General features: G+C 41.6%; 1 protein-coding gene across 1 annotated transcript in view; it reads right to left on the bottom strand.

Annotated features, from left to right (window-relative positions):
- Positions 1 to 1,162: 1,162 nt before the first annotated feature.
- HEATR1 (HEAT repeat containing 1) overlaps positions 1,163 to 27,949 on the bottom strand; it is a 51,459-nt gene continuing 24,672 nt past the window's right edge. The window contains exons 18-45 of the mRNA XM_069954365.1: positions 27,568 to 27,751; positions 26,394 to 26,542; positions 25,438 to 25,618; positions 24,458 to 24,630; positions 24,215 to 24,376; positions 22,877 to 23,119; positions 22,099 to 22,227; positions 21,853 to 21,959; positions 19,965 to 20,102; positions 19,219 to 19,337; positions 17,734 to 17,855; positions 17,375 to 17,503; positions 16,797 to 17,027; positions 15,384 to 15,513; positions 15,134 to 15,300; positions 15,000 to 15,046; positions 14,433 to 14,556; positions 13,134 to 13,274; positions 12,096 to 12,388; positions 11,021 to 11,171; positions 7,272 to 7,430; positions 5,969 to 6,106; positions 5,604 to 5,708; positions 5,226 to 5,394; positions 4,959 to 5,113; positions 4,652 to 4,810; positions 2,546 to 2,654; positions 1,163 to 2,372 (exon numbers count right to left, since the gene is read on the bottom strand). Of these exons, the coding sequence (XP_069810466.1) occupies positions 2,284 to 2,372; positions 2,546 to 2,654; positions 4,652 to 4,810; positions 4,959 to 5,113; positions 5,226 to 5,394; positions 5,604 to 5,708; positions 5,969 to 6,106; positions 7,272 to 7,430; positions 11,021 to 11,171; positions 12,096 to 12,388; positions 13,134 to 13,274; positions 14,433 to 14,556; positions 15,000 to 15,046; positions 15,134 to 15,300; positions 15,384 to 15,513; positions 16,797 to 17,027; positions 17,375 to 17,503; positions 17,734 to 17,855; positions 19,219 to 19,337; positions 19,965 to 20,102; positions 21,853 to 21,959; positions 22,099 to 22,227; positions 22,877 to 23,119; positions 24,215 to 24,376; positions 24,458 to 24,630; positions 25,438 to 25,618; positions 26,394 to 26,542; positions 27,568 to 27,751 (4,203 nt within the window). The 3' untranslated portion in view covers positions 1,163 to 2,283. The remainder of the gene's footprint in view (positions 2,373 to 2,545; positions 2,655 to 4,651; positions 4,811 to 4,958; positions 5,114 to 5,225; positions 5,395 to 5,603; positions 5,709 to 5,968; positions 6,107 to 7,271; positions 7,431 to 11,020; positions 11,172 to 12,095; positions 12,389 to 13,133; positions 13,275 to 14,432; positions 14,557 to 14,999; positions 15,047 to 15,133; positions 15,301 to 15,383; positions 15,514 to 16,796; positions 17,028 to 17,374; positions 17,504 to 17,733; positions 17,856 to 19,218; positions 19,338 to 19,964; positions 20,103 to 21,852; positions 21,960 to 22,098; positions 22,228 to 22,876; positions 23,120 to 24,214; positions 24,377 to 24,457; positions 24,631 to 25,437; positions 25,619 to 26,393; positions 26,543 to 27,567; positions 27,752 to 27,949) is intronic.

Below are 27,949 nucleotides of genomic sequence, written 5' to 3'. Positions count from 1 at the left end.
ATTATCCATAATTAAGAAAATTTTACAGAGGTCTAACCCCACAATATGTTATTGTGGCAGAAGTAGCCTGGTACTGATCTCCTGTGCAGATCATCATAGAAACTTGGAGGTTGCATTACAGCAGGGCCCCTGCTCTTACTCGGACAGTTCGAGTTTAACCCCTTGGATGCTGTGGTCAAACTGTGATTGTCATAAGAGAAACAGATCACTGATCTTAGGGAGACCAGCCAAAGATAACACTGCCAGATGCTAGTTGAAGTGCTCAATGCAGTGAAATCCTAGATGCATTGCTCCCTGGAAAACATGAATATGCAAAAAAGAATAGCCAGTGGAGCCTCATTTAAGAAATATAGGGCCACTTACTATGGTGGTTTCCCTACAGGAGCCACCCCCTTGGCTGGGTCTTTCCCGGAGAAGATATCTGGCTAGTCCTGTGTTTTGAGACTCTTAAATGAGGCTCTTCTTTTTTGTAAATTGTGACTGTGGCATTTAAAGAGAACCTGTCCCCCCCCCCCCCCCCCCCCGTGCCGGGGCAGAGCCCGGCCGAACCTCCGGTGCAGACCCATATACTTACGGCTTCCACGAAGTCCCGCTCCCAGAGCACATCCCGTGGCTGAGATATCCCCATCTGAAGCTGCGCGCGCTCCCCAGAGATGAGTCCAACGTCCATAGAGAATGACTGGAGCTGTCTGGTGAGTGGGCGCATGGCTTCGGACGGGGATTTCTCCGCGGCGGGACGTGCTCCAGGAACGGGACTTTGTTGAAGCCTTTAAAAGGTTTCTGGACTCTTGATACCCCATCAGCAGCAGGGTGATGCAATTACCGGGGTGCAGATTATTTTCTATAGCATTAGGGGCCCTAATGAGGGGACTAATAAATAGTAAAAATGTAAGTTTTGGAAACTGTTATTTTCAATATATTGAATCTGAAAAAAAATCCCCCACCCTCTCTCCCACCAAACAAAATACAACAACACAGTTTCTCCTTACAAAATATTTTATATATGAAAACATAAAAAATAAAAACACACACGTTTGGTATTGTCACATCCGCAATGACCTGACCTATTTTATCATCTCATTTATTCGTAGTGAATGCTATATAAAAATAAAAAATAAAATAAAAATTATATATATATATATATATATATATATATATATATATATATATATATATATCTAGACCAGACTTGCTGTATTTTTTTTATTTGCTTCCAAAAAAAGGAAAACAATTAAAAAGTCATATGTATCTAAAGATGGTGCCAATATAAAAGACCAGCACCGAGTTGTGACCTGAAACGTGTTAGCCAAGTATTCTTCCTCTTCCTGATGACAATGTGAATGTCTTTTTCTTAGTAACCTGAATTAATGGGTCCCCCTGATGAAGGTGATGACGACACTGTTGCGAGCTGAAGCATGTTGGTCATGTCTTTCTGTTCTCTTCCTGATGACAATTTGAATATCCAATTATTTATTTATTTATTTTTATAAAAGTGAACCCGTCATGTCCCTGGTACCTCAAGCATCAACTGCAGGACCTGATGTCAGTTACACTGTATAACAGAGGAGGATATTATACATAACACAATACCTCCACCTATAGAAGGAGGTAATATGGCTACCTGTGCACCAACTGGACTCAATGCATTATGGTGGCATGAGAATAAGCATATAGCTGTAGATTTTAATAAAGGTCATTCGAAGGCCACGGGTGAAAGCAGCATCAATGCTCGTTCAGGGTAGGAGCGGGATGTCCCGCTGTTCCATAACTCCATAACCAAGATATTCCCAGTAGTATAATGACACTGGCTGCGTTCCTATGTGGTTAACGCTAATGTTTACAGTGGGAATACACTAGAGGAAGAGGTGGGAGAAGCAAAATTCACTATAAGAGACAAAACCACAGCTCTAAGAGGGATGTAATATATATGTTTAATCTCAGATATCTGGGCACATTACTTTACAAAATGTCTGTATACAAAATGCATGATAGAAACATACTGTAACTACATTGGCACATATATAGATGGGCTAGATGCTATATAATATATAAGCAAACCTTAAAATCAGTGCAATGACTGATCATCTAAAATGCCTTGATCAGTGGATCACGGTGGTAAAAACTGCTGGAAGAAAACTCTTATTTCAATATCTGAGATCACACAAGTTTTGGATGGGCAGATCTCATTGTGCTTGCGACATGGTTAGCGCACAGTAAAAACAGGGTCGCTATTTTAACAACAGTTTAGTTGATCTTCTTTGTGGTCCTGCAACTCCCGACATCTTAGAAATAGCTCTGTAGTGATTCGCCCAGAATATTCTCCAGCTGCTTGATTGTCTTCTGACACTGCTGCTCCACCTCTTCACATTCATCTAGATACAAGAAGATAGAGCACATTAATGGTTTATCAAGTATGTGAATGAGATCTGTGCAACCAAACACGTGGAAGTATATCTATTACTGCAACACCTCTTGTTAAAAAGAGCTCAATACACAAGGGAGGACGGAGTGAGTGTGTGTGATTTCACAATAGTGGAGAACATACCTTCCATGAGTTCTGCCAGAAATGGGATGGACTCTGGCAGCAGGACCATGTAGTTTTCCCTCAGTTTTTCCACCAGATCGACCAGGACAAGCAGCGCAGCAAAGCGAACCTAGTAACAGATAAGATGCACACAAATGCATCAGTTTTTTTTTTGCACTGTGAACCCAGCTTTAGGGTGCCTTCACACCTACCGACTCGCAGCGTTAATAACGCTGCAAGTCGGCTAGGTCCTGGCAGATCACTGTCAGTACATACACGCAGCGGTCTGAACGACCGCTGCGTGTATGTAAATCTGCCGGCTGCTTAACCTCTTCTGATGCCGGCCGGGCGCCTCCCGCTCAGCTCTATATACATTACCTCCTCACTCCACGGGGTCCCGGCGTTCTGCTCTCCGGCCCGGCCAATCAGTGGCTGCGGCAGGGCAAAACACTGATTGGCCGGGCGCGAGAGCAGGACACCGGGACCCCGTGGAGCAAGGAGGTAATGTATACAGAGCTGAGCGGGAGGCGGCCGGCGGGCATCAGAAGGGGTTAAGCAGCCGGCAGATTTACATACACGCAGCGGTCGTTCAGACCGCTGCGTGTATGTAGTGACAGTGATCTGCCAGGACCTAGCCGACTTGCAGCGTTATTAACGCTGCGAGTCGGTAGGTGTGAAGGCACCCTTACTGTGTACCTGGCTGTACAGTAACAGCGGACTTTATGCTTAAAGTGTCCCTGTCATTTCATATAATTTCATAAGTAACAGAAACATGTTAAAAGTTTTGATGAGTTGGGTTCTGGATGTTTGCTTCTTTCCTCGGCTCCCTATGATCTCCATCCAGTTGCAGGAAATGGCGCTGTAAACTTATAATGGAGCTTGTCTCCTTCAACTGCACAGAGATCTTAGTGAGCCAGGGAGTAACACACACACACAGCCACACGTTTCATCCGTGTCGTTCTAATAAACAATGGGGGTCCGAACACTCAGATCTCAAAAATAAAAAAAATATTGTTTAATGACAGGGACACTTAAAGGCTCTATCCAGACAGTATTCAGCTGCATACAACAAGAAGGTCTCCCCGCGTATGTTTCATATACAGTTTTGAGAAATGCCACAGTATACCATACAGTGGTAATTTATTATGCATAGATTGGTATGTAAGATACATGGATACCGGATTTATCAACTGTATAGAAAAATAAAGGGGGCAGGGGCATGGGGGAGAGAAAAGAAAAGAGCTTTTGTTATCCACCAAGCTAAATGGCTCTAGGATATATTCAGAATATTTTAAAAGAGTTTTCCAGGTGTGTATGATAAACATACTCTACATAAACAGTGGGAACAAAGCCGAAAGATGTATCCACATCTGTTCCAATATTATTTCTGTGATATACATCAAACAATACTCTGATGTATACGGCAGCATACCTGCTTCAGATACATTGATTGCTATGGAGCAAACGTAACATAAGGATTGCTAGGTATGGCTAGGTATAATGCTTTTCAGAGGGAGGGGAGGGATATCCCTAGGAATGCACCAGATTTCTTTTAGATTACACTCAGTTCAAGGGATTCAATGGATCTGCCACAAGTACACTGTCGTACACATTCTAGTCAACCAGTTTTCTGACATAACCCACAACCCGACTGTCAAAATAGATGAGAACAAGCCCTAATCACCTGCTCTTCTAGGGGCCAGTGGGAATTATATGATATTATGGTACATCCATGAAGGATATAATGCTGCAGGAAATCTGCAGGAGGACTTTGCTATCCACTGACTTCAATGGGTCCACATACACTTCAAATCCCCATGCACATTTGCAGATTTTCTGTGAATCCATTAAGGATAATGGCTGGACAAATCCACAGCAGATTTTCCGCAGCAGAAGAGGCACATGTATATCCACCCTGAGAACTGGTACCAAACAGCAGGAGCTTTGTAAAACCCACACAATGACCTACGTCACTCAAAGACTCTCTCTGGCCTCCATCAGTGAATGCAGGGCCTATGGATATGTTCAGTATATGTGTCAGGAGTTTTCCTGATGCAAATCCTGAATGAAAACGTATAATGTCAGCGTAACCTTGAAATTCCGGGTATCTTAGCTTTTTTTCCTCACCTTAGAAGAGGAGTGCCGCATCTTCAGAAGTATCTGGTAGTTGAGTGGTTTCCACAGGGAGTCATCCGCCATAGCAACAGAGAACTGAGCAATGCAAGGAACCAGGCTCTGGCTCACTCTCATCTGATACTTTTCATCTCCTCCAAGTAAATTTTCAATCTAATAAAAGAGAATTATTCAATTTATCAAGCAGAAATCCTATATTTTGGCACTCATTTATCTTCTGCCAGTGTAAAGAGCAAAACCATCGCTCGCAAGAGAAGGCTTTATAAGAAGAGGGTGACGTCTACTTTATGTTAGAAATTACCTGATCTACCAAAGGCATCATCAATGCCTCCGCTCTCTCCTTGCTGACAAAGTGCTGGGTGTCGTATAAGAAGATTTTGTGCAGACAGTTGAGTATATACTCCAAGAGGAGGCAACTTTTATCGTTATTGTCCTCAGAGTCAAAAAATGCTTCATCTGCGGGAAAGCACAATAGGTTATGAGGATGAGCGCTGATAAATACAAACCTAAAACTTACACATTCTAGTTGACTTGTGACAAGAACAGAAGCAGGCAGAATGTAACATACCAGTCTTCATTGCATTGGTCTGATTCAATATCTCGGCAAAAGGCTTAACAAGGTGGCCGGCAAACAGGGTAAAAAGCCCTTTGAGTTTGTCAGCGATGAAATCAGCCAAGCGGCAGAAGGTGATGAGTCGCTCCTTGGAGGCGCCTTCTGTTTTGGACCAGTCAAAGAGCTGTGAACAGTCAAAAAGTAGGGAACATGAGTAATTCAAAAAATAAAAGATATTTTATAGAGTCTGTACCACACCAACACATTCTGCTGTAAAGACAACACCATAGCCAATGGCAGTACCTGAACCCCATCAGTCTCCCTAAATCATATACAGCCACTATACATATACAGTAGGAAGCAAATACATTTTATATATTAAATTCGTCATACCTTAAAGAAAAGTGGTCTAAAAGTGGCTTCTGAAAGCTTCATGATCATGATGATGAAACAGTTAATGATATGTCCTTCCATGTCACCCACTTCTTTTAGGTCACTCTGTAAAAGAGATAAAGTTTATGGCTACATTGCCCACAACAATCTGCTCTAGCACGGATCAGCTAACATGAAATAACCCAAGTCACTTCCATGACTCAAGATAATTACACAAACACAAATATATTATTTCTACTAAAAATATGAGTTTTTAGTAGAAATATTATATATTAATCTATCTCTCTATACATATACACATACACATACACAATATATACACACACACAATATATGTCTCCAGGCTCTCCCCATATTCTGCTCACCTCTGTATGTTCTGCTCTATAATCCAGGGCTTTCAGGAAGAATGTGGTCAGTTCAGACTGATGAGATGACAGCTGCTGTTTCTCCATTGTAGCGATGTGTTCCCTTAGTATGTCCATTAGAGATCCAAGGCACTTTTGCTAAATATAAAATGCACACCATTAAGCTACATTTTTCACATCTGTACACATTTTAAAAAAGAACTGTATAGAGATAGTGTTGCACACTGGGATAAGAGACTGGTGCATGAGATATTTGTGAAGTTTAGCAAACAACTTTGAGCTGCTTTAAAAGTGCTCTATCCAGTAATACAAAGGTATCACCTATCTACTGCTAGATTGTGGGGGTCCCCTGCCCCCCTCCACACAAGTATGAATACTGCCTCTATATTAAAAGTCAACAGGAAGAAGAGAGTCAAGAAGACCATTCCGTCAGTCCCTTAGTGCTTGAATGGGGCAGCCACTTGCATGCTCCAACACCACTATGACAGACACAGGACTTTCTAGGGAACAGTGAGGGTCCCAGTGGTTGAACCCCTACCAATCTAGCTCATTGCAGAAATATCCCTTTAAGGCAGGAGTGTGTACAGATCTGTATTGGAAGTTCAGTCCCTGCTTCTGTACAAAATTGCTGCTGCAATGTAACCTGAATTGAATCTGTTGGCCAATGCGAGCAAATCCTCTTTAAAAATTTGGAAGCCTTGCTCATCCCTATAATTCATGATCGGCACAAAATACATAACGTAAAATGTGTCCAAATTCATTGAACTTCACATGCACTATTTATGTGGCTATATCCTGTATAATAAATAGGACATGGCTTGTACCGAACAGACAGAGGTCATTTATTTCAACAAGTTAAGAACAGATTTGACTGCATAGAGTTGAAGAGTAATCACTATCCACACTTGTCTGCAGGAGGTAAGAGTTTTTTTTCTGCAAAAGAATACTTGCGGTAATAATAAAGCCATAAATCATGTGGTTTCCTGTTAGTATTGATGGAGTCCCACTAAAGCCGGCGGCATATTCATACACGGTCGGCAGTAAAACAGTTCCTTTCCTGATTGTGAATGGCTTTATGTAGGGCAGCCTAAGCCCTTCAATAAAAGATCAGTAAAAGTGCTAAACAGCGAAGAATACATAATGATGGATATAGAACATTTTCTACCTTAGGGCAGCGGGAGCAGAGAATACATTCCAATTATGTCCGTACCCTGCTAGAACTTATCGCCTGCCTCTTATAGACGGGTAGTCAGGTTAAGTATGGCTAATCATATGGCGAGGGGAAATAAAATGTCACACTTACCTGCTGGCTCTCCAGAAGATGACAATAGCATTGGGTGACAGCCGGAAGAAGGACTCTGGCTGCTAGTTTTGTTGCCAAAGTTGTTTTCAGAGCTGTCACCCTGACTGAGAGCGGAGACGTGGGTCCGACTTTGAGAGCAATCTTATCCAGACGTGTAACCTAGGTAACCACAAAAATCACTCATCAGGAGCGCCACAAGGCCATGAGTCAACAGGCATCTGTATAGTGCTTGTATGTTTACTTAACACTACTGCTGCCAGCACAATGTTCATATATATATGAAAAGTTTTATATATTATATACACATACATATATACATACATGCACACACACATACACATCCTATTATACTCCACTATAGACCTGGCCCACTGTGGAAGGGTTACCCTGAGCTTGACAATAATAGGCACCTTCATGCAATTTTTTAACAAATGTTTTGCAAAACATTCATGTTTGTGGCTAAAAGTAACATATTCCAAGACTCCTTCCATACAAATTCAATAAGTGCAGGGTTCATGGACGTGACCCTATCATGTCACCAGAACTGTAGAGACCAAAAACTCTGATCCAGATGCCCGTAAACACATGTAAACATACAGATTAGGTGCAGGGGGTGAGAACTAGAGATGAGCGAACCTCAAGGTCACAGTCACAATCATCCAGACATGAGCGTTTGGCATTTGAATACTGGTGGCTGATGGAGTTGGATGTGGCCCTAAGGCTACTTTGAAAACAGGGACACAGCCATAGGCCATGGGCTGTATCCATGTTTTCCTGACTCCCTAGGGCTGTATCCAAGTTCTTCAGCCACCGGTAATCAAATGCTGCACACTCTGATCTGGACGAACAAAACCGAGCTCGAGGCTTGCTCATCTCTAGTAAATACATGTCTCAGCTTGCTCCTAATTGTGACAGAGGGCAGACATCCTCCCTGATGGGTAAGAGGGGTTATAACTTAGGCACAAGGTCCTATATCCCCCCACGCCATCTTTCCCTCCAAAGGAGACACTTTGACAGTTCTTTTCTTGGCAGGGACATGTGGGATGGAAACCTTTAATCAAACAACAATGTGGGAAAGGATACACTGCAAATCTCTGCTATACATCTGGCCAAATGCATGATACTTAAAGGGGTATTTTCATCCCAACTAACAAAGCTAAGCTTTTAGGGTTTGTCATGTTAAATATTTTTGCAAATACATTTATTTAGCAAACTTGCCTCGTCCCCTAATATGCTGCTCCTCCCATTGTTGACAGCTCGTTGTCTAGGTTACAGACCCGCCCCCTCTGGCAGGTGTATATATAGGTACAATGTAGATGTATAATGATATAGCGTACATATACTGTAGGGAGAAAAGAAGGAGAAGAAACGGGGGCGCCTCCTGGTGCAATAAATAATGGTAGAAAAGTGTCAGGCACGGAAAAGGGGGGGTGTTGCACTCACCTAGGGGAGTTGTGCTGGATTATAGGCACAACTCTATAGCAGGCATAAGGAGTAGGACACCGCAGCTCCTGCCGGGGTACGTTCAAGGGAGTCGTACGATAGATAGTACAGATTGCCAGCTGCTGCAGGCTTTGGGACCATATGTAATCCCGGCTTGTGAAGGGCGCAGGTGTCCAAGGTACCACAGATAGCGGTAGTTATTGCATTGAAGGAATATTTATTAAAAAACGACGCGTTTCGGCCGCCAAATATAAGGTGGCCTTTCTCAAGTTTACACAGAGTGATGATAAACATGGGTTTAAGTAGTATACAGACCGGTCAAGTGAATAATCACTTCCGGGTTCATTACATGTATAGGGGGAGTGCCCTAAGTGTGGGCAAGTCCATTGGTCTATCGGAAAATAGATACAAATCACATTACCAATACTGTATATAGAAAGGGGATCTATAACTTACATTTCCCCGAGAGTCCGGAGGACAGCGTCTGCGTCCGGCTGGGTCACGTGAGCGGCCGAGCGTCATGACGTCAATGCGGACGTGCGCAGCGGCATCATGTGATTCCGGAGTTCCGGAGACGTGGCCTGCGGAACCTACGTAGAGAGGATTCAGAATAGTAAAATAACGTAAAAGGCGTATATGCCGAAATATAAGCGTTGCTGGTATACAGGTGTGAGAGATACAGAGAATATTAAAAATAACATAGATACAAACCAGATATCTAACAAATAGATAATCTATTACAAGACCAATATCAGAATATATATATGTAGACAATGTAATAATGGTTAAAATGACTATATTCTCATCGCCATCTAGTGGTAAAAAAACAATAGGCAGAATAGCTATTCTGCCTATTGGTTTTTTACCACTAGATGGCGATGAGAATATAGTCATTTTAACCATTATTACATTGTCTACATATATATATTCTGATATTGGTCTTGTAATAGATTATCTATTTGTTAGATATCTGGTTTGTATCTATGTTATTTTTAATATTCTCTGTATCTCTCACACCTGTATACCAGCAACGCTTATATTTCGGCATATACGCCTTTTACGTTATTTTACTATTCTGAATCCTCTCTACGTAGGTTCCGCAGGCCACGTCTCCGGAACTCCGGAATCACATGATGCCGCTGCGCACGTCCGCATTGACGTCATGACGCTCGGCCGCTCACGTGACCCAGCCGGACGCAGACGCTGTCCTCCGGACTCTCGGGGAAATGTAAGTTATAGATCCCCTTTCTATATACAGTATTGGTAATGTGATTTGTATCTATTTTCCGATAGACCAATGGACTTGCCCACACTTAGGGCACTCCCCCTATACATGTAATGAACCCGGAAGTGATTATTCACTTAACCGGTCTGTATACTACTTAAACCCATGTTTATCATCACTCTGTGTAAACTTGAGAAAGGCCACCTTATATTTGGCGGCCGAAACGCGTCGTTTTTTAATAAATATTCCTTCAATGCAATAACTACCGCTATCTGTGGTACCTTGGACACCTGCGCCCTTCACAAGCCGGGATTACATATGGTCCCAAAGCCTGCAGCAGCTGGCAATCAGTACATATACTGTACAATATATACACATATGTAATTAGTATGCATATATACACTGAGACGACCATTGCTTTTAGAGCAGAGAGGTGGTCGGTAACCTAGACAATGAGCTGTCAACAATGGAAGGGAAAGAGCAGCATATCAGGAGAAGGAGACACATTTGCTAAATTAATGTATTTGCCATATAGCTATATGGGTCTAAGTAGTGTATATGATAAGACTAAAAATTAACTAAAAAGCAAGCAGATGGAGACAGCCCTTGAAAAGTGAAAAAATAAGTGGCTTTATTCACACCTATGCACAGATTATTTTTTTTCACTATTCAAGTGCTGTCTCCATCTGCTTGCTTTTAGGATTATTCCGGACCTTGATCCCAGTCTGGTTAGGCGTGCACTTGCCTGTGTTTAAAAATTGACTGCCTTTATTAGCTGTAATCAAATTAACCCCCTCCCCCCCATTGCTACCACATCTAGCTTTGCAGTTCTAGCAAATGTTCCTAGATTTATTTCTGGAGGAAACCATGTCACGGTACTGTGGTAATGGTTATTGTGGAGACTTTCCCAGTGTAAGTCCGTAGGGAAAAATCCACAAAAATAACAAAAAGTACAACATGCTGCAACCGAAAGACACGCTGGAACCCTGAACCATAATGGTCATGGGGACTCAAAAGATATATGAACATGTAGAGGCCGGTTTTGGTGTCTTATTTATAAGCAAAACAAAAATGCACTGACCTGAAGCAATGAGTCTTGTAGGTAGGGACTCAGGAAATGTGGGAGAGTTTCCACCACTTTCTGGAAGGCAGTGACTGTGCTCAGCAGGTGAATCTCACTAGTAAGCAGCTCCTTCCGATGTTTTAAGGTACTGATAAGAGCGGGCATCAGTCTGGAAATAAGGGCAGGTAATAAACATTATTAGGGCACATACATACATAAAAATGTCTCCATTGATAACCTGTACATTAAAGGGAACCTGTCACCAAGACAATGCTATCTAATCTATCACCATCATGTTATGGAGCAGGTAGAGATGAGCAGATTCATATAGAACTTTGTGAGAAAAGATTCAGTATAACTTGTAACGTTGATTGATATCCCAAATCCTTCTGTGTTAAGGAGTCCGGTGGGCGGTGTCACTCAATGGACTGGACTCTTTAGAATGGAACATTAGAGACTTCAATCAATAAATTACAAGTTATAATGAATCTTTTCCTATAACGATATATAATCAATCCGCTCAGCTCCTTCTGCTCTATAACATAATGGTGATAGCTTAGGTAGCATTTTTATGGTGACAGGGTGGACATGAGCGAAACCTTTAAATATGTTAAAGGACTAAATAAAGTTTAGGAGGGAAGTGTTTTTTTTTTTTTTTTTTTAAACTGAACTGAAGAACAAGAGGACAGTGAGAGGTTAGTTGGGGGAAAGATCAGAAGCAACGTGAGAAAATATTACTTTACTGGAAGAGTAGTAGATGCTTGGAACAAACAAACAGCAGATGTGGTTGATAAATCTACAATAACATAATTTAAACCTATATACACAATTAACATATATAAGATCATAAAGAAGGAAATAATATTATAAGAAAGGAAATAAGGGCAGACTAGATGGACCAAGTGGTCTTTTTCTGCCCACAATCTTCTGCCTTATGTACCAATGCTGAATGTCTGAGATAAAAAAAAAAAAAAAAGCTAAAGAATATTAGGATCCTGTATTGCCCAAGCATTACAGAGGTCCTAATACAAATCACATAAATCACATCACATGTCCTACTGGAACAGATGAGATACTTGTACTAGCAGCGTACCTGGGCAGCTGTGGAATGGTGAGGGCCCTGATGGTGCCGGTAATCTCAGCAATGCACAGTAAAGCACTGCCTACCACATTCTTCTCTTCTGGCTGCTCCGCAGATATAAGATCCACTACTGCATTGAGAACAGGAACAAATACTTGCTGTCTATGCGCACCAAAACACTTGCAGAGCAGTTTTAAGCTGTAGAGAGCCGTCTGCCTGTTGATGGCTTGTTCGTCTCCTTCTAAGTTTCCTTTCTTTTGTGCAACAGAAAGTAAGTCCTCAACAAGTCCCAAAAGTAACACGATCTATTAAAAAGGGGTAAAAGATGTTACTTTAAAAAATTTTGCCAACATAAAACATTACACATGTACATGCACTGAGAATATTTAGTACCAGTACTAAATGCACTAAGAATATTATAACATTATTGCTTATGAAACTCCCGAATAATAGTAACTAAACTAAAATGGCAATTATTGAAAGTGCTAGGGATCCATGTCTGGGTAGTCTAGGAGGAATAAATAGCAAAAGAAATTGTAACAGCGCTCCATAGCACAAAGCAGATGAAACACACAGGTAAGAGTAGAAATATAGAAGCTCTCACCTGATGAGGTTGTGCAAAGGGAGGCACAACACTCAGCAAAGGCAAATAGTAGGACGGCAGCCGTTCCCTAGCTTCACCATAAAATGGATGATAATGTAACTCGAAACAACCTCCCTCCAACTGGGGTTCAGTAGGGCGCAGGTCCAAGGAGTGCACGAAGGAATGATTAAAAGTTAATATGATATTTATTTGAAACATTTATGGTGACAACGCATTTCCAAACTGCTCCGGTTTCTTTCTCAAGTGTCATCCCTTGACACTTGAGAAAGAAACCGGAGCGGTTTGGAAACGCGTTTTGTCGCCATGAATGTTTCAAATAAATATCATATTAACTTTTAATCATTCCTTCATGCACTCCTTGGACCTGCGCCCTACTGAAGCCCAGTTGGAGGGAGGTTGTTTCAAGTTAGGAGAAATAAATGGCTGGATTTTATTTCATGTATTACCTGTTCTTCTTTCCACTGTGTTCGATGCTGTAACTTGTTGTTAAGGAGATCCATTGCTTTACGTCTCACAGATGGCAGATGATTGGACATGAGTCCGCGGATCACAGGGATAAAGGTCTCAGTAGGCAACAAACCATTAACCTTCAACACAAAAATAGGTAAATCACACTGATCAGGAAGACCCCAGAACCGGCCCAGCAATTTAAGATTGTGACTGATTGGGAGAAGTCTGTACTCAGCACAGTCCTCTCCCGGCTCTGTGTCACATGATGAGATGGCCACATTATGTGAGTATATGGGGCACATCTCTTCACACTGACACAGAGCGGCTATAGAAAAAATATAAAAATGAGGTTCCTGGCATACCATTTGATCAAATAATGTGTGGCATCCCATCACATACAGTGTAGGTTCCATCCTGTGTCTGAGGTCACCTTAATGTGGTGGGATGGTACAAACTATTTGATCAAATGGTATGCCAGGAACCTCATTTTTTTACTATTTCTTCTATAGCTGTGTTGCAATTCTAAATATCTAGATTTAGCCATATGTCTTGGTATTTGCAGCATACTGTTGCACTTATCTGTTTTTGTGTCTGTATAGAAGCCAAGGCAGCGCTCACCTGCACAGTGTTAATAGTGGTACTGGATGTGCTAGCCATTCTTAAGTCTATATTTTCTGACATGTCAAACTTTTTTTTTTCTTTTTCTGACAAGTATAGTTTAAAAAGTCCCAGTCAATTTATAAAAATTTAGACAGTCAGAAGTTATGATCCATCAGGGTCTGGGTGTTCAGAACCACAGCCATCATTAGATAAAGCCAGAAGAAGCTCTCAGCTGAGTGTTTTACTCCCCTGCTTGCTGCAAGAAGCTATTTCCATAGGCTTACAATAGGGAATGTCTCTATTGCTGCATCTGAGGCTCCCGTCTCCCATCGGTCCCGCTCAGCCAATCAGTGACTGCGGCAGGGCTGTACACTGATTGGCTGAGCAGGACTGACCGGAGCCGGGAGCTTCAGATGCAGCTGCTGTGCCTAACAGGTAATGTATGCTGCGGGCAGTGGGGAGTTAAAGGGGCTGGCTGGTATGAAAATTCCGCTGCGGGTATGTACCACCACTGAAAATCACAGTACCAGGATTCGCAGCGGATTTCGCACCGTGAAATCCACCACGAATTCTGTAAGTGTGAAGCTACCCTAAGTCATATTGCCAATTTAAACCCCCTTTCCTCACCTATCTAGATGGTTAGCTAATATCTAAACATCTCCAATTATGCATGAGAACTTGTTATTAGAACGTACCTTGTCCAGCAGTTCATAGGACTTGTTGAGAAGAGCCCGCCAAAACTTTGCTGTTTGTTTATCTGCATTTGCTTCAACAGAACCTGCCACTATTTTTATATAGCAGAGAACCTCCTCCAGTATCCTGCAATAACACAAGTAAAGAAATGTATCATGTTATGCTATTCATGAAACCACAAACAGATCTTTTTTTTCTTCTAGTCAACCAGATTAATGAAGATTTATAAGCATCTAACCTCTGCAGCTGCGGGGAGTCAAATGCTGAGCGTTAGGGTAAAATTCAAAAACCCAAACAGTTCAGCCTCTCCGCTGAACACTAGCTATAAGGGATGCTGTCATTGTAATGGTTTTAGTTTCTTTTGGTCCTTCATTTCAATTATACTGTTTGTTAAGAGGCTTAAAGGTGTTATTCCAAGACCCAACATTATTTCCTATCCAGAAGATAGCTGATCTGTGGGGGCCCCCACCAATTACAAGAACCTTCAGGTTTGGATAACGTTGCCGAAGTAGAACAGTTTAGCCTCTCCGCTCAACACTACTTATACCATTATTCGTTACATAGCATACCTTTGTTCCAGTTCTTGTAATTCCTCGGCAGCTTCGCATTCAACCACCTGAAAAATACAAAATATAGTCAATGTTCTACAATACTGAAGACGCGCCCAAGTAAAAGAAAACAAGCTACTAGTATGAATAAATACCTTGCCGACAAAAGTGTGAGAAGCCAAGAGGTTTGCCATTAAAGACACGGCTAAAAACTTTAAATGACGCAGCTGCTTAGCAGAATGGGTTTCCACGTTGAAAAGTTCTGTGTCTTCCTTGTGGACTTTTTGCTTCCGCACCTTGGTTTTCTTCTGTTCGTGATCATCTGAGAAGAAACAGGATCACATTATGATTCAAATCTGTGTGAAATCTAACTCACCAGACTGCGGACATGGCGCTCACACTCACCGTCTTCTTTGTTTTCTGGAAGATTGGCGAGGAATTTTAGAATACTGATTAAACTCTCCAGCTGATTCTGGACACTGAATTCACAGCACACTGACACCCAAAACTCTGTGTCCCGCTCCAACACCGCATCCTGGGGAGAATAAGTATATATCTAGTAACGGTGAAAAGAGATGGATGTATATTACACAATTTAAAGAGTATACATTTATACAATTCGCTTGGTTTATATAGGTCATTTCAACTACTACTAATTTCTGGAAGAGTAGGTGCCTTTAAGACTGGCAGACCCATGCCCAATACAATCTAGCAGATTAGCGTTTTTTTTTTTATTTAAGGGGTTGTCTTAAGTAAGCCTTCCGAGACAAGAAGGGGATGGGTGCATATTGTGATCACCATGGGCATGTAACACCACATGATGCTACTACTGGACATTGTATGTTGGTGTGGTTTCACGGCCCCCCCCCCTCCACACAATGATCATAATTAGAGATGAGCGAATGTTCGGCATTTGATTAGCTGGGGCTGCTGAACTTGGATAAAGCTCTAAGGTTGTCTGGAAAACATGGATACAGCCAATGACTATATCCATGTTTTCCACATAGCCTGAGTGCTTTATCCAAGTTCAGCAGCCACCGCTAATCAAATGCTGAAAGTTCGGGTTCAGATCGACTCGAGCATGCTCCAGGTTCGCTCATCTCTAATCATAATATATACCCGCTCCTCCACGTATTGGAAAGTTTACTCCCAAGACATGGAATCACAGGAACTGAGGGCTTAGGAGCAGAAGGCTTCAGCTGTCTTCTACTCCGTGGACAACCCCTTTAAGCTTTTTCATGGCTCAATGATCGAACAACCCTAGATGCATAAATGATGAATGCATCACGTGTGTAGTCCTTCACTTTTATCCCTTGTCAGCCACATAAATCCTGTTTAAACAGGGTGATGTGCAGCCAACCAATATTAAATATTAGGCGATCAGCTGATGAAATGATTAACCATTCCTTGGTCTTTCACTGTGTGTTTAACATTGGAAAAAGAAATCCACAGGATAGGGGACAAGCATGAGAGTTGTGTGAGTGTGTGTGTGTGTGTGGGGGGGGGGGGGGGATCCAGTTCTGACATCTGTGCCCCCCCTCCCCCAAAGAAAATCTTTAGTTCAGAATCCTGCCTCTTTTGCTTTTAATGGAGACACGGGTTGGCTCATGACCTGCAGCTCTATTCATTCTCCATTAAGCCACTGGGGAGAGACAAGTACAGCACTCGACTCTTTCCAGCAGCTCCACTGAGAATGAAAATTGGAAAACCCCACTGGCGATCAGTGGTAGTTTCAACCACCCAGACCCCAACCAATCAAAATTTTTAACATGTAAGCAAATCTCCTGTACACTCCCCTACAAAAGTGCCTGGTCTCACCTTTTCCCCATTGCTAGCCGCAGTCACAGTCTTAGTCACGTGTTGTTGGAAGAGAAGAACTAAGAGCACCCAGAGGAATCTCTCTGCTCCCACAGTGTCCAGGAGCTGGGATAAGATGGGCAGTCGTCTGTGTTCTGGGACATGGGGCAAGGCATCCACAAACACATGAATGATCTTCCTGACCACCTGCTCCACACTTTCTTTAGTCTCCTTGGAGGTTTGTTCTCCTGTCTGTATCCGAGAGAAAACAGAAAATGAGAAGATGAGAAAAGTATAAAAAGAGAATCCACCTTGCTGCATACCACACTAAACAGATTTTTAAAACACAGTTTTTGACTTCAACAGTTCTTGCTCTTTTTATTTTTAACTTTCATTTAGCTGAGTATTATGTATGTGGATTTTCATGGGGTATTGCTAGGCACTCCCTCAGTTGCATTTTTTTGATATTTACAGAGTGCCTGTCTATGTTCTTTTGTTCTTATTATCAATCGAGTAACCAATGGATCTACATAACTTGGTGCACTGCATTTGCAAGAGATTTTCAAGTTGTATCCTTATCCATTATTATTATACTATACCTCTATTAGTGCTGGAATCACGGTCTGTACGGTCTTACTGATGACTTGGAAACTATAGCTGTCATCCAGTCGCATAACACTGGCTCCCATGAAAGTGAAGATCGGCATGATGTTGTGAAGTACTTTATCCTGGAAACAAATTTATCAATACCAGAAAAAAGGTTAGTTTGAGAAGACAAGGAATGAAGACAATAAAAACAGTGTTCTTGCAAGACAGAAAGCCCCTTAATAAAAATATCGTGTTCCCAGATAATCATTGCTGAATGACCTCAAACCGAATGATCTCAAACCCACAGAAAGTCAAAGGCCAATGTCTTCCAGATCTACAGATCAGCAATATTACAGCTATGAGTCCTTACAGGGAAGATTCCAGCAGCGGTTCCCAGGAGAAGAAGAGCATGATGATGAGTCTGTGGCATCTCAGAAGTCCGGACACACTGCACAATGAGCTCCACATTGAATTTTTCTTCATCCAGAATTTCTAGAAAATAATTTAAAATTAAATTCTGTAACAATACAATAAAGCATTCCTGTCACTTCATAGAGGAACGTGAAAAATATTGATTGTCCAGGTATTCAGACCTTCACCCATCACTAGAATGAGGTAGAAGATGCCCACAAACAGATGCTGCTTTTTCTCACTTGTGCGTGTTCTGGGTTGTGCAAGATATGGGTTGGGAGAGAAAGTGCTAAGCGCACACTTCTCCTGGCTCTGTCAGGAGTAATAGGCAACTACATGGAGGGTACATGTTGGCTGGCATACACTGCCGTATACTTAAAGTGTCACTACCGTTTAATTATTTTATTTTTTTTGCAGAAATTAATAGTACAGGCGATTTTAAGAAACTTCGTAATTGGGTTTATTAGCCGAAAAAAGCATTTTTATCATGAGAAAGCAGTATGAAGCCCTCCCCCCCACCTGTCTTCATTGTTCTCTATGGAGAGGGGAGGGGTGGAGGGAAATGAGGCACCAAATCAGGACAACAAAGAGTTAATTTACAGCTACATCACTGGGCTATCTTCTCTTAACTCAGCACTGACCTCTCTGACCTTTGAATCTCTGCTGCCGACTAATCTCCCTCCTCCCCCCTCCCCTCTCCATAGAACAGTCAGGGGCACGTCTAATGCAACAGGACACAATTCCCTGATAATGAGCAGTGAATGAGATAGAGGAGGGGGGGACCTGGGAAAAGGCTTTTTGAATGCAGATAATGGCATATTTGCCTAATAAACCCAATTACAAAGTTTCTTAAAATCACCTGGACTATTGATTTCTGCAAAAAAATAAAATAAAATACGACAGTGACACTTTAAACACTGCCCATTCAGTCCACAGTAACAACCTTTAGTGCATTATTGAGCACCTACTGTAATTTTAAGAGACTGCCGAGCACAGGCACAAAATGTATAGTACATGCTCAGAAGCAATGTTGCAGTACCTTGCACCACCACAACTAACAACATGGCGCTTGTATACACTAAGGGTCCATTTACACAAAAAGATTATCTGACAGATTATCTGCCAAAGATTTGAAGCCAAAGCCAGAAACAGACTATAAACAGGGAACAGGTCATAAAGGAAAGCCTGAGATTTCTCCTCATTTCAAATCCATTCCTGGCTTCTAATCTTTGGCAGATAATCTGTCAGATAATCTTTCTGTGTAAATGGACCCTAAGGAGGGTGCAGCACTTGCATGAGCCTTGCAACTCCATCAAATAACTGATCGACAGGGAGGCCAGAAGTCAGACCCCTAATGATCTAATACCACAGACCTATAGCAAGGACAGGACAACTAGGTCCAGAGAACCCTTTTAAACATAATCCGAACAATCTGTTCTCTTACCTTTAGCATTCTGCTTATTATCAAGTAAAACTTTCTGACAGGTGTTGAGAAGACAGCTAAGGATGAGCTGCTTAGTGTACTCCATGTTTCCATGCTCTAGGTCTGAGGGCTCAAGACATCTAGAATTGAAATAGAAATGTCAGGAAGAATAATCTTAAGTGTCAATCAAAACCAGACGCCCATCTCCAGTGAGCCTACACTAATATACTCCCTAGCCATCAGCTGTCTACTCCTCCAAAGTAAACTACTACTACTACTGCTGCTAAGACGGCAGGGAAGTCTACCTAGTCTTTTCCTAGTTTTCTTTTACAAAAGTAAGGTGATGATCCTTTTAATGTTCCCAAATATCTCATATCACTAGAGATGAGCGAACCTGGAGCATGCTCGAGTCCATCCAAACCCGAACTTTTGGCATTTGATTAGCGGTGGCTGCTGAACTTGGATAAAGCCCTAAGGTTATGTGGAAATCATGGATATAGTCATTGGCTGTATCCATGTTTTCCAGACAACCTTAGAGCTTTATCCAAGTTCAGCAGCCACCGCTAATCAAATACCGAACGTTCTGGTTCGGATGGACTCAAACCCGAACCCGTCTCTAACTATCACTACTTCTCTCATACTGGCAAATCTGTCTAGCTACTACAGAAATAAATCCTTAAACTCAGACTGTAAATTCATCTACAGTATTTCCATATGCAATTTCTACTAAGACAGATGAATACTCCTTTCAAATGCCATCTCCATACCTTGACAACAGATAGAACAGAGTAGGCACCAAGTGTTGTGGTTCCTTCAGCTTTTTCTTGTGTTGAAGCAGTTCTAGGATCAGTGTAGTTCTGGACCAGTTCACACTTCCTTCTTCTACCGCATCAGTCTGCTGTTTCCTGAACCAGCACGTGATACAAAGAATCATAAGAAACTGACCTTATACCACCATATTAGTACAAAAATTAAAAGTGAATGAAACAATTCGCTTAGGCAGGGTTTACACCCCGCTTTTGCAATCCGTTTTGTTTTGTTTTTTAAACGGATGAAAAAAAAAACGGATGCAATTAAGTGCATCAGTTTTTCCATTGACTTTCTTTAAAAAAAAAAAAAATAAATCGATCACAAAAATGAAGTTTTTTTGTGTACGTTAAAAAAAAACCAGTTTTTTTTTATAGTGGAAGTCAATGGAAAAAAGGATCAAAATGGATGCACACAACTGCTTTTGTTTTTCATCTGTTTTTTTGCAAAAAACTGATTGCAAAAACGTAGTGTGAACCCAGCCCTACTGAAATAAATTTTTGTTCACTATCTGGTTGGCGCTGGTGTGGCGATCCCAGTGTTGCAGTCCATTTCTTCATGTGCATGATGTGTAATGATACCCCCTCCCCTCATGACACGCCTCTATCAGAATCAAGTCTGTCCGCATCACCGAGAGAAGTGGATATTGTTATAATGGGCCGAAGTGCAAGTGAAGACTAAATATAAATTAGCTGCAACTGTTCACTAGCTCACTGAGGACATAGACAATAACCCTATCCATACTCACTTATATACTACATTAATGATAGATATTATAAATTAAACGACACTATGTTGATAACCTTTGCTAAAATTTTGACCAATATATAGTCCTCCTTCAGGCTGGGTTCACACTACGTATATTTCAGTCAGTATTGTGGTCCTCATATTGCAACCAAAACCAGGAGTGGATTGAAAACACAGAAAGGCTCTGTTCACACAATGTTGAAATTGAGTGGATGGCCGCCATTTAATGGCAAATATTTGCTGGTATTTTAAAACAACGGCTGTTGTATTGAAATAATGGCCGTTATTTACTGTTATATGGCGGCCATCCACTCAATTTCAACATTGTGTGAACAGAGCATTTCTGTGTTTTTAATCCACTCCTGGTTTTGGTTGCAATATGAGGACCACAATACTGACTGAAATATACGTTGTGTGAACCCAGCCCCAAAATGTATAAATTCTGATTTATAATAGACTTTATTTTATTAAATTGGGGACGATATTGTAAAACAAGCGTCGTTTTTTTTATTTTATTATTTTATTTTCTGAGTTTGTCACTTAAAAGTTCTTCTCTATTCCTCATGTCCAGCTTCTTTTTTGCTCTATCAACCATCCAGTCAGCATAACCTCTTACTTTGAATCTTCCCTTGCATGTACAGTATTAATTTCTTCCTTACATGCTGTATCTGAACTACAGTTTCTACGCATGCGTGTCATTTAACCCATAGGAATTGCACACAAAGTATGCCTGGGATGACAACTTGACGCATGACCATGACTACCATGACAACTTGACCATGGCTACCAATTTATCTGAATGGGCTAATGACTAGGGATTCTTTTACTCATGTAAGTCAGCTGGGAGAATAAAGGGGTTCATGGGCACCCCCAGTTTTACAATGACAGAGACACATTGATTAAAGTCTCCCTTTCAAACAGGAAATAGTAGCTTCTGCTCTGGCAGACATGGCACCCCCCCCAAGTATTCCATGGCTACCCATATATCTGAATGGGCTAATGACTGGGGGACTATTAAAGTTGAACTCACGGCAAACAAGGGGTCAGCACATATCAAAAACTGAGTTCTGCTGGATTTTTCCTATAAGATGTTTATAGTACCTTTGAATCTGCATTTTATTCCTTCGGGTTTGTCGCACAGAGGTCACCGCTTTGTCTTTTCCAGGAGGTTCAAGTTCTGCACTGATATGCACAGCATTTACAGAGATCTGTAGGAAAGATGGACACATGAGCCTGCATGGAAAGCTACTGTACATAACAGGTTACAGAACTGGTATATGAAGGGAACATAGTATATGAAGGGGTACTCATTATATACACACACAATCACTACAACCACTGACTTACCGATTTAAAGGCACTCCCGACAGCCTGAACACATGCAGAACTCTTACTTTCTGCCAGCAAGTCAAAGAGGGCACCAAGCAGCTTCTGCTGGACAGTCCCATCAAGGGCAGAAAAGAAAGCCTTCGTAATCTAACAGAAAAAGAAAAATATAGTAACAATCTGAGCATAACATGTTATATACAGATACTACTGACTGCAAACATAATGGTCATGATAGTAAAAAACTAACGCATACTATGAATTCCACATTTTATTTGGATGGATTGGATCCAAAATGGAATGGATGGTTTTTTTTTACTGTATTTTTTATGGAAAAAACTAGAGATGAGCGAATTGCTCATATAAACAAAGTAAAGGGCTTTGTTTCATCAGCGCTCCAAGCATCAAGCTGCCGGCCTTTCAGCGCTGCTCCACTCCATGCCACTGCTCCCAGGATAGTGGGAAAAGTTGGATTCAATCCTGGGAAACTCCAGCTTTTCCCCAGCACCTGGGGTGGAGCGGCACACAGCGAAGCAGCGCTGACAGGGAGGTGGTTTGATGAGTGGATCGCTGATCAAAAGAAGCGCTTCCCTTCATTTAGATAAGCAGTTTGCTCATCTCTAGCCTAAACTCCAACACCACTTATCTCACCTTAAGGAATAGATAATTTAATAGAAAGTTTCCTGTTTTAACCTAAGCAATCATATACAAACAACTTCCATTATACATTTTACAGAAAAAAACAACAACGGAAAAAAAAAGAAAAAACTGAAACTACCAGAGTAAATAGAAAACATACTTGTCCAATCGCAGTAATCTGGAAGGACGGCATCCCATTCAAGACCACTTGGGGAGTCTTAAGAGCTTGTATAAATATGTCTAGAAACTGAGGGTCCTTAGATAAGAGTCCGGCAGAATGCTCATTGAACTTGCCCAGGATGAGGTGAAGCAGTACGGCCTCATCTGGTAGAACATCACCGGTAGATTGAGTCACCTTCTTCAATAATCTTTCCAAGACTGAAAATAACTCATTCAGAATGTCCTGCACGGCAGAATGAAAGTCAAAGGATGATTCTCCAATACGCAGTTTTTGATACAATTAATAATAGTAAAAGATCAGACATAGTAAGCTTCAGTGCAAATGTTCTGGTTGTACTTTTTCTGACATTATTAGGAAACAACACTGATTGACAATTTATTTCCCATGCTGTTTTGCAAATGAAACAGCAGAGGTGAGATCCACAATAGATTGCCGGACAAAACAAAAATCCCTCAGTTTTTGTTTGGCCCGGCGATCCATTGTGGATCTCACCTCTGCTTGCCTATCTCCCATGTTTGATGGTATCCTGTGGTGCTATCTTTTGTATGCCTACTATAGAGTTGTGCCTATCCATTGCACAACTCTCTCAGGTGAGTGTGTCACGTCTGCACCCTGGTAGGAGACCTGTTTATCAGTATTGCATCAGGAGGCGCCCCTCCCTTGTTTTTCTCGCAAATAGAATAGACACAGGTGGAAATTATTGGCAATTAGCAAGACACACTCAATAAAAGGACTGGGTGGGGACCACAGACCACTTCTCAGTACCTATGCTTTCTGGCTGATGTTTTGGTGACTTTTGAATCTTGGTGGTGCTTTCACACTCGTGGTAGCATGAGACGGACTCTACAACCCACACAAGCGGCTGAGGTAGTGCGGCTCATCCAGGATGGCACATCAACGCAACCTGTGGCAAGGAGGTTTGCTGTGTCTGTCAGAGTAGTGTCCAGAGGCGCTACCAGGAAAAAAGCCAGTAGTGTGTTTTTCCACTTTAATTTTGTGTGTGACTCCAAATCCAGGCCTCCATTGGTTGATAAATTTGATTTCCATTGATGATTTTTGTGTGATTTTGTTGTCAGCACATTCAACTTTGTCCAGAACAAAGTATTCAATGAGAATATTTAATTTAGTTAGATCTAGGATGTGTTATTTAAGTGTTTTTTGGAGCAGTGTATATTATGCTCAACCCAGAAAGATCCAGGAAAATAAATTTACATCCTATGAGTGAAGCAAAATGTTGTAAAATAAAGAACTTCAATAAGACCCCTGGTTCTCTGAGCTAATCCCATGTGAACAATGACTGACATTATGCATACATACCTCGCCATTAACACCATGGAGGACCCTCAGCAAAGCTTTAGCGACATATGACGGACAGCTGGGGTTCTGTAGGAGGCTCACAAGTTCCTTCAATGCACTGAGCTTCTTAGAGGCTTTGGCAGAGCCTGATGTTTGCATCTCTTCGAACACACCGGCTAATGCCTGCAGACAGAACAGCAACTATAATTATCATAGACGCTACACTGTACTCCCCCTGTAGTGTCTAGTAATCCTGGGAAATACCTGAACCACAAAGTTAGAATCAGCAACTATTTCCTCAGTTCTTTCCATCACTCCCTGTATGACTGGGTAAAGCTTGGATTCCTTCATCACATTAAGGGCACTTAGGCAGGCAATGGCTCCTCTACGCACCTCTCTTATAGGATTACCAAGGTTGATGAGCAAGGACACAGCCACTGTGGGACAGAAGCATGAAACAGACAAGTCATAAGGTGAACAGCAGCAGCATACAGCAAATCTAATACATGCCATTAAGCCATCCTGAAACGATAAAGGGGTTTTTGTTGTTCTAGGCGCTCTTCACAACAACTTAAGTGGAGAGACGCTACCAAGGGGACCCAACAAGACCAGCCCATTAGTTTAATGTGCATCATCTAAAACAGGGGTGGGAAACCTTGGCTCTCCAGCTGTTGCAAAACTACATTTCCCATCATGCCTGGACAGCCAAAGCTTTAGCTGTCCAGGCATAATGGGAGTTGTAGTTTTGCAACAGCTGGAGAGCCAAGGTTCCCTACCCCTTATTGAAAACCTTATTGCCTCTAGGGATCACTCCTGACCACTGATCATAAGTGGGATGGTAACACATATAGGTAGAGGTATGCCACCTTTTGACTGTGAGAAAATTCCCTTTTATACCATGCACTATGGAAAGGTTGGAAGCTTAGCTGTGTGTGGCAACAACAATCCTGAAGAAACGGAATAACAATCCAGCACATTAAACATGGCTTTATTGAAGATCCATAAGAACATGTGATATACTACAAGAAAAGTCCAATACGTTTCAGAGGCAAGCCAACAAGGTCCAAACCACGTTGGATATTTCAAACAACTTATATGGATTATTAAGCGTGACATGTTCTTATGGATTCTCTATAACAAAATCATAAATTTACAAATGATGGATTAGAGTTTCGTTTTTCCAGGATAGAGGATACCCCATGACCAAGGTAAGAATAGAAGATGAAGATTAAAATGTACCTTACCTGGGGTTGAAATTGATTCAAACTTTTTTGCCTTTGACAGTAGTAAGGCTTGGCCAATATACAAAGCTTGTGTCTGCAACACTGCATTCACTGTGCAGCCCAAAGGACTCGAGACGTTGTAGGAATATGTCCAAAGAAGACAAAGGAAATTGAACAATTTACTCGGACCCTTTAAACAGCCCTAAAACGAGGAAAGAAAAGAGAAGTAAAGAGACTACACTTGAGCTGCAGTATATATGTCTCTGCTCTCACCACCTCTCCCTCACTTGATTGATATATAGGACTTGGCTTTCACCAGCCAGTCTCTGCTCTATTTCCCTGGCTAGAAGTGCTGTGGTAAAGTCTTTTTTATTTTTTTTTTACATTTTTTTTTTTTTTGCCAATTTGCCAATTCTTAACTCGCTCATTCTTTGGGTGGATGGCGGAATCTGGCAAACCATTGAATGAAGCCTATGGGGGCAGCGAAGATGCACGCAGTTGCAAGAGTCCACGAGTGGGTGTGAGCTGCGGAATCCGTGACAGTGTTCCGTCGGGATTCCATAGTGTGCACATTCCCTAAGTCTGAATGAGCAAAAAAGCCACCAACAACTTCATAGTTTTATTAATCTCAGAATAAAACCTAAATGGTATTCTGTTCAGGGAGACTGGATTTCTATTGTGAATCAATACCCTCTAAGACTTAGGAGCACAATAAAGCCCATTAATGTGTAAAGGATTTACTGTAAAGTCAAAAAGATATTTAGGGCTGACTGCCTCCAGAAAGAAGCCAGCAAGGCAAAGAGTGCTGGAGGTGAACACAACAAGCTATCATCCTTAGTGAATCCTAGCACGCCAAGTCTCCCGTTACTGATCCAAATGGCATTTTCCTACAGATATGTACAAATAAAATGTAGTTGAGCTATGTGACAAGCTATTAAGTGAAACACAGAAGAGGAGTATTGTAACAATGAACATACGGAAAATAGGAAACCCATGAGAGCTCGGAAGTTGGCAATGTGCGATCCGTCACTGGCACCCATGACAATCACATCGAACAGCCCAATAAGAAGCTGAAGGTAGTTTTTACTCAGGGCGTCCATTGTTTCAGGATTCCACCAGGTTGCATCTAGAGAAAAGAAAAATCACAGAGTTCAATTGGCCTGTGCAATACTAGATAGATAGATAGATAGACAGACACACAGATAGGAGAAAGATAGATAGACAGAAAGACACACAGACAGGAGATAGATAGACAGATAGATATATAGGAGATAGAACGATAGATAGATAGATAGATAGATAGATAGATAGATAGATAGGAGATAGATAGATAGACAGAGACAGACAGGACAGACAATATACGTATCTACCTTCAAATGTTAGTGCCTGGTGGTAACTTGCTATAGAACACACAAGAGGCTTAGAATAAAGTGCTGGTTCATTTTAAAATTTATTAGGTTTTAATGATTCTTCTTCTACACACCTTCTCCCAAGTCCTCTGCTTCTTCATCACACAACCATAAATCTAAATATTTTGTCTGTCTGCTGAAATTCTGCAGCTACAATCAGACATAATACCACAGATTGGGTTCACAACTGCTGCAGAGGCTCGCTTTCAGATTCCATCACATTTGATGTAAAAAATAGCACAGCATACAGAGCATTTTTCAGTAGAAAAAGACACCCACCATGACAGAACCTGACAGACCCTATGATACATGACTGGAGTCCAATAGTCACCATTGGCATTTGTTTTATGAAGAGTCCTGCACTGCAAGCTTAGATATAAATATAGCCTAAGCAGTAAGATATATTTAGTAATGATGGTTTTGTGAATTACCTAGAAAGCGATATGCTCATACAAAATTTTCACACAAATAATAGTGATGCCAAAGTAAAAAAAATAATTTCTAAGAACAGTCTTCAGAGAATTTCACATTTAAGACTAGAAATATTTAGAGATGTGCGCAGCTGGAGCGTGCTGGCATCCGATCATTCGGTATTTGAATGTCGCCTCTGGCCTATGGCTGCATCCATGTTTTACCTGACTCCCTAGGGCTGCACCCAGCTACTTCAGCCACCGGTATTCAAATGCCAAGCGGACATGCTCACGCTGGGCTCATCTTTAGAAAAAATGTAGGTCTCACTCACCTTTAGGGAAAGATTCTGGACACTTTAGGTTGTTCAGGAAGTTCTTTAATCTAAGCGAAAGCAAAACAGTCTCCTCCATGTCGGCACTTTCTCCAGAATTCAGCTTTGTAATATACTCAGCCAGCACAATCCTATGAAGCTGCTCCCCACTTGATTTATCCAGCAGCCACTTATCTCCTGTATCCTGTGGCAACACATTCATCGACATATCATATAACATGTCAGTGTCACAGGGCTGCCAACCATACCTCAATAGATTCAACTAATTTTATTACTACTCCCTAAAGTGATACGGTCATTTCCAGTAACTTACGGCACATCATTCTGCCTGTACCAAAAAGTCATTGGGGTGGTCCCTGGTGGTTTACCACCTCTTTGGCCT

This window comes from Dendropsophus ebraccatus, chromosome 15 (assembly GCF_027789765.1).
Source record: "Dendropsophus ebraccatus isolate aDenEbr1 chromosome 15, aDenEbr1.pat, whole genome shotgun sequence".
NCBI classification, from domain to species: Eukaryota; Metazoa; Chordata; class Amphibia; order Anura; family Hylidae; genus Dendropsophus; species Dendropsophus ebraccatus.
The sequence above is the reverse complement of the archived record's forward strand: the minus strand, read 5'-3'. Positions and strand labels throughout refer to the sequence as shown.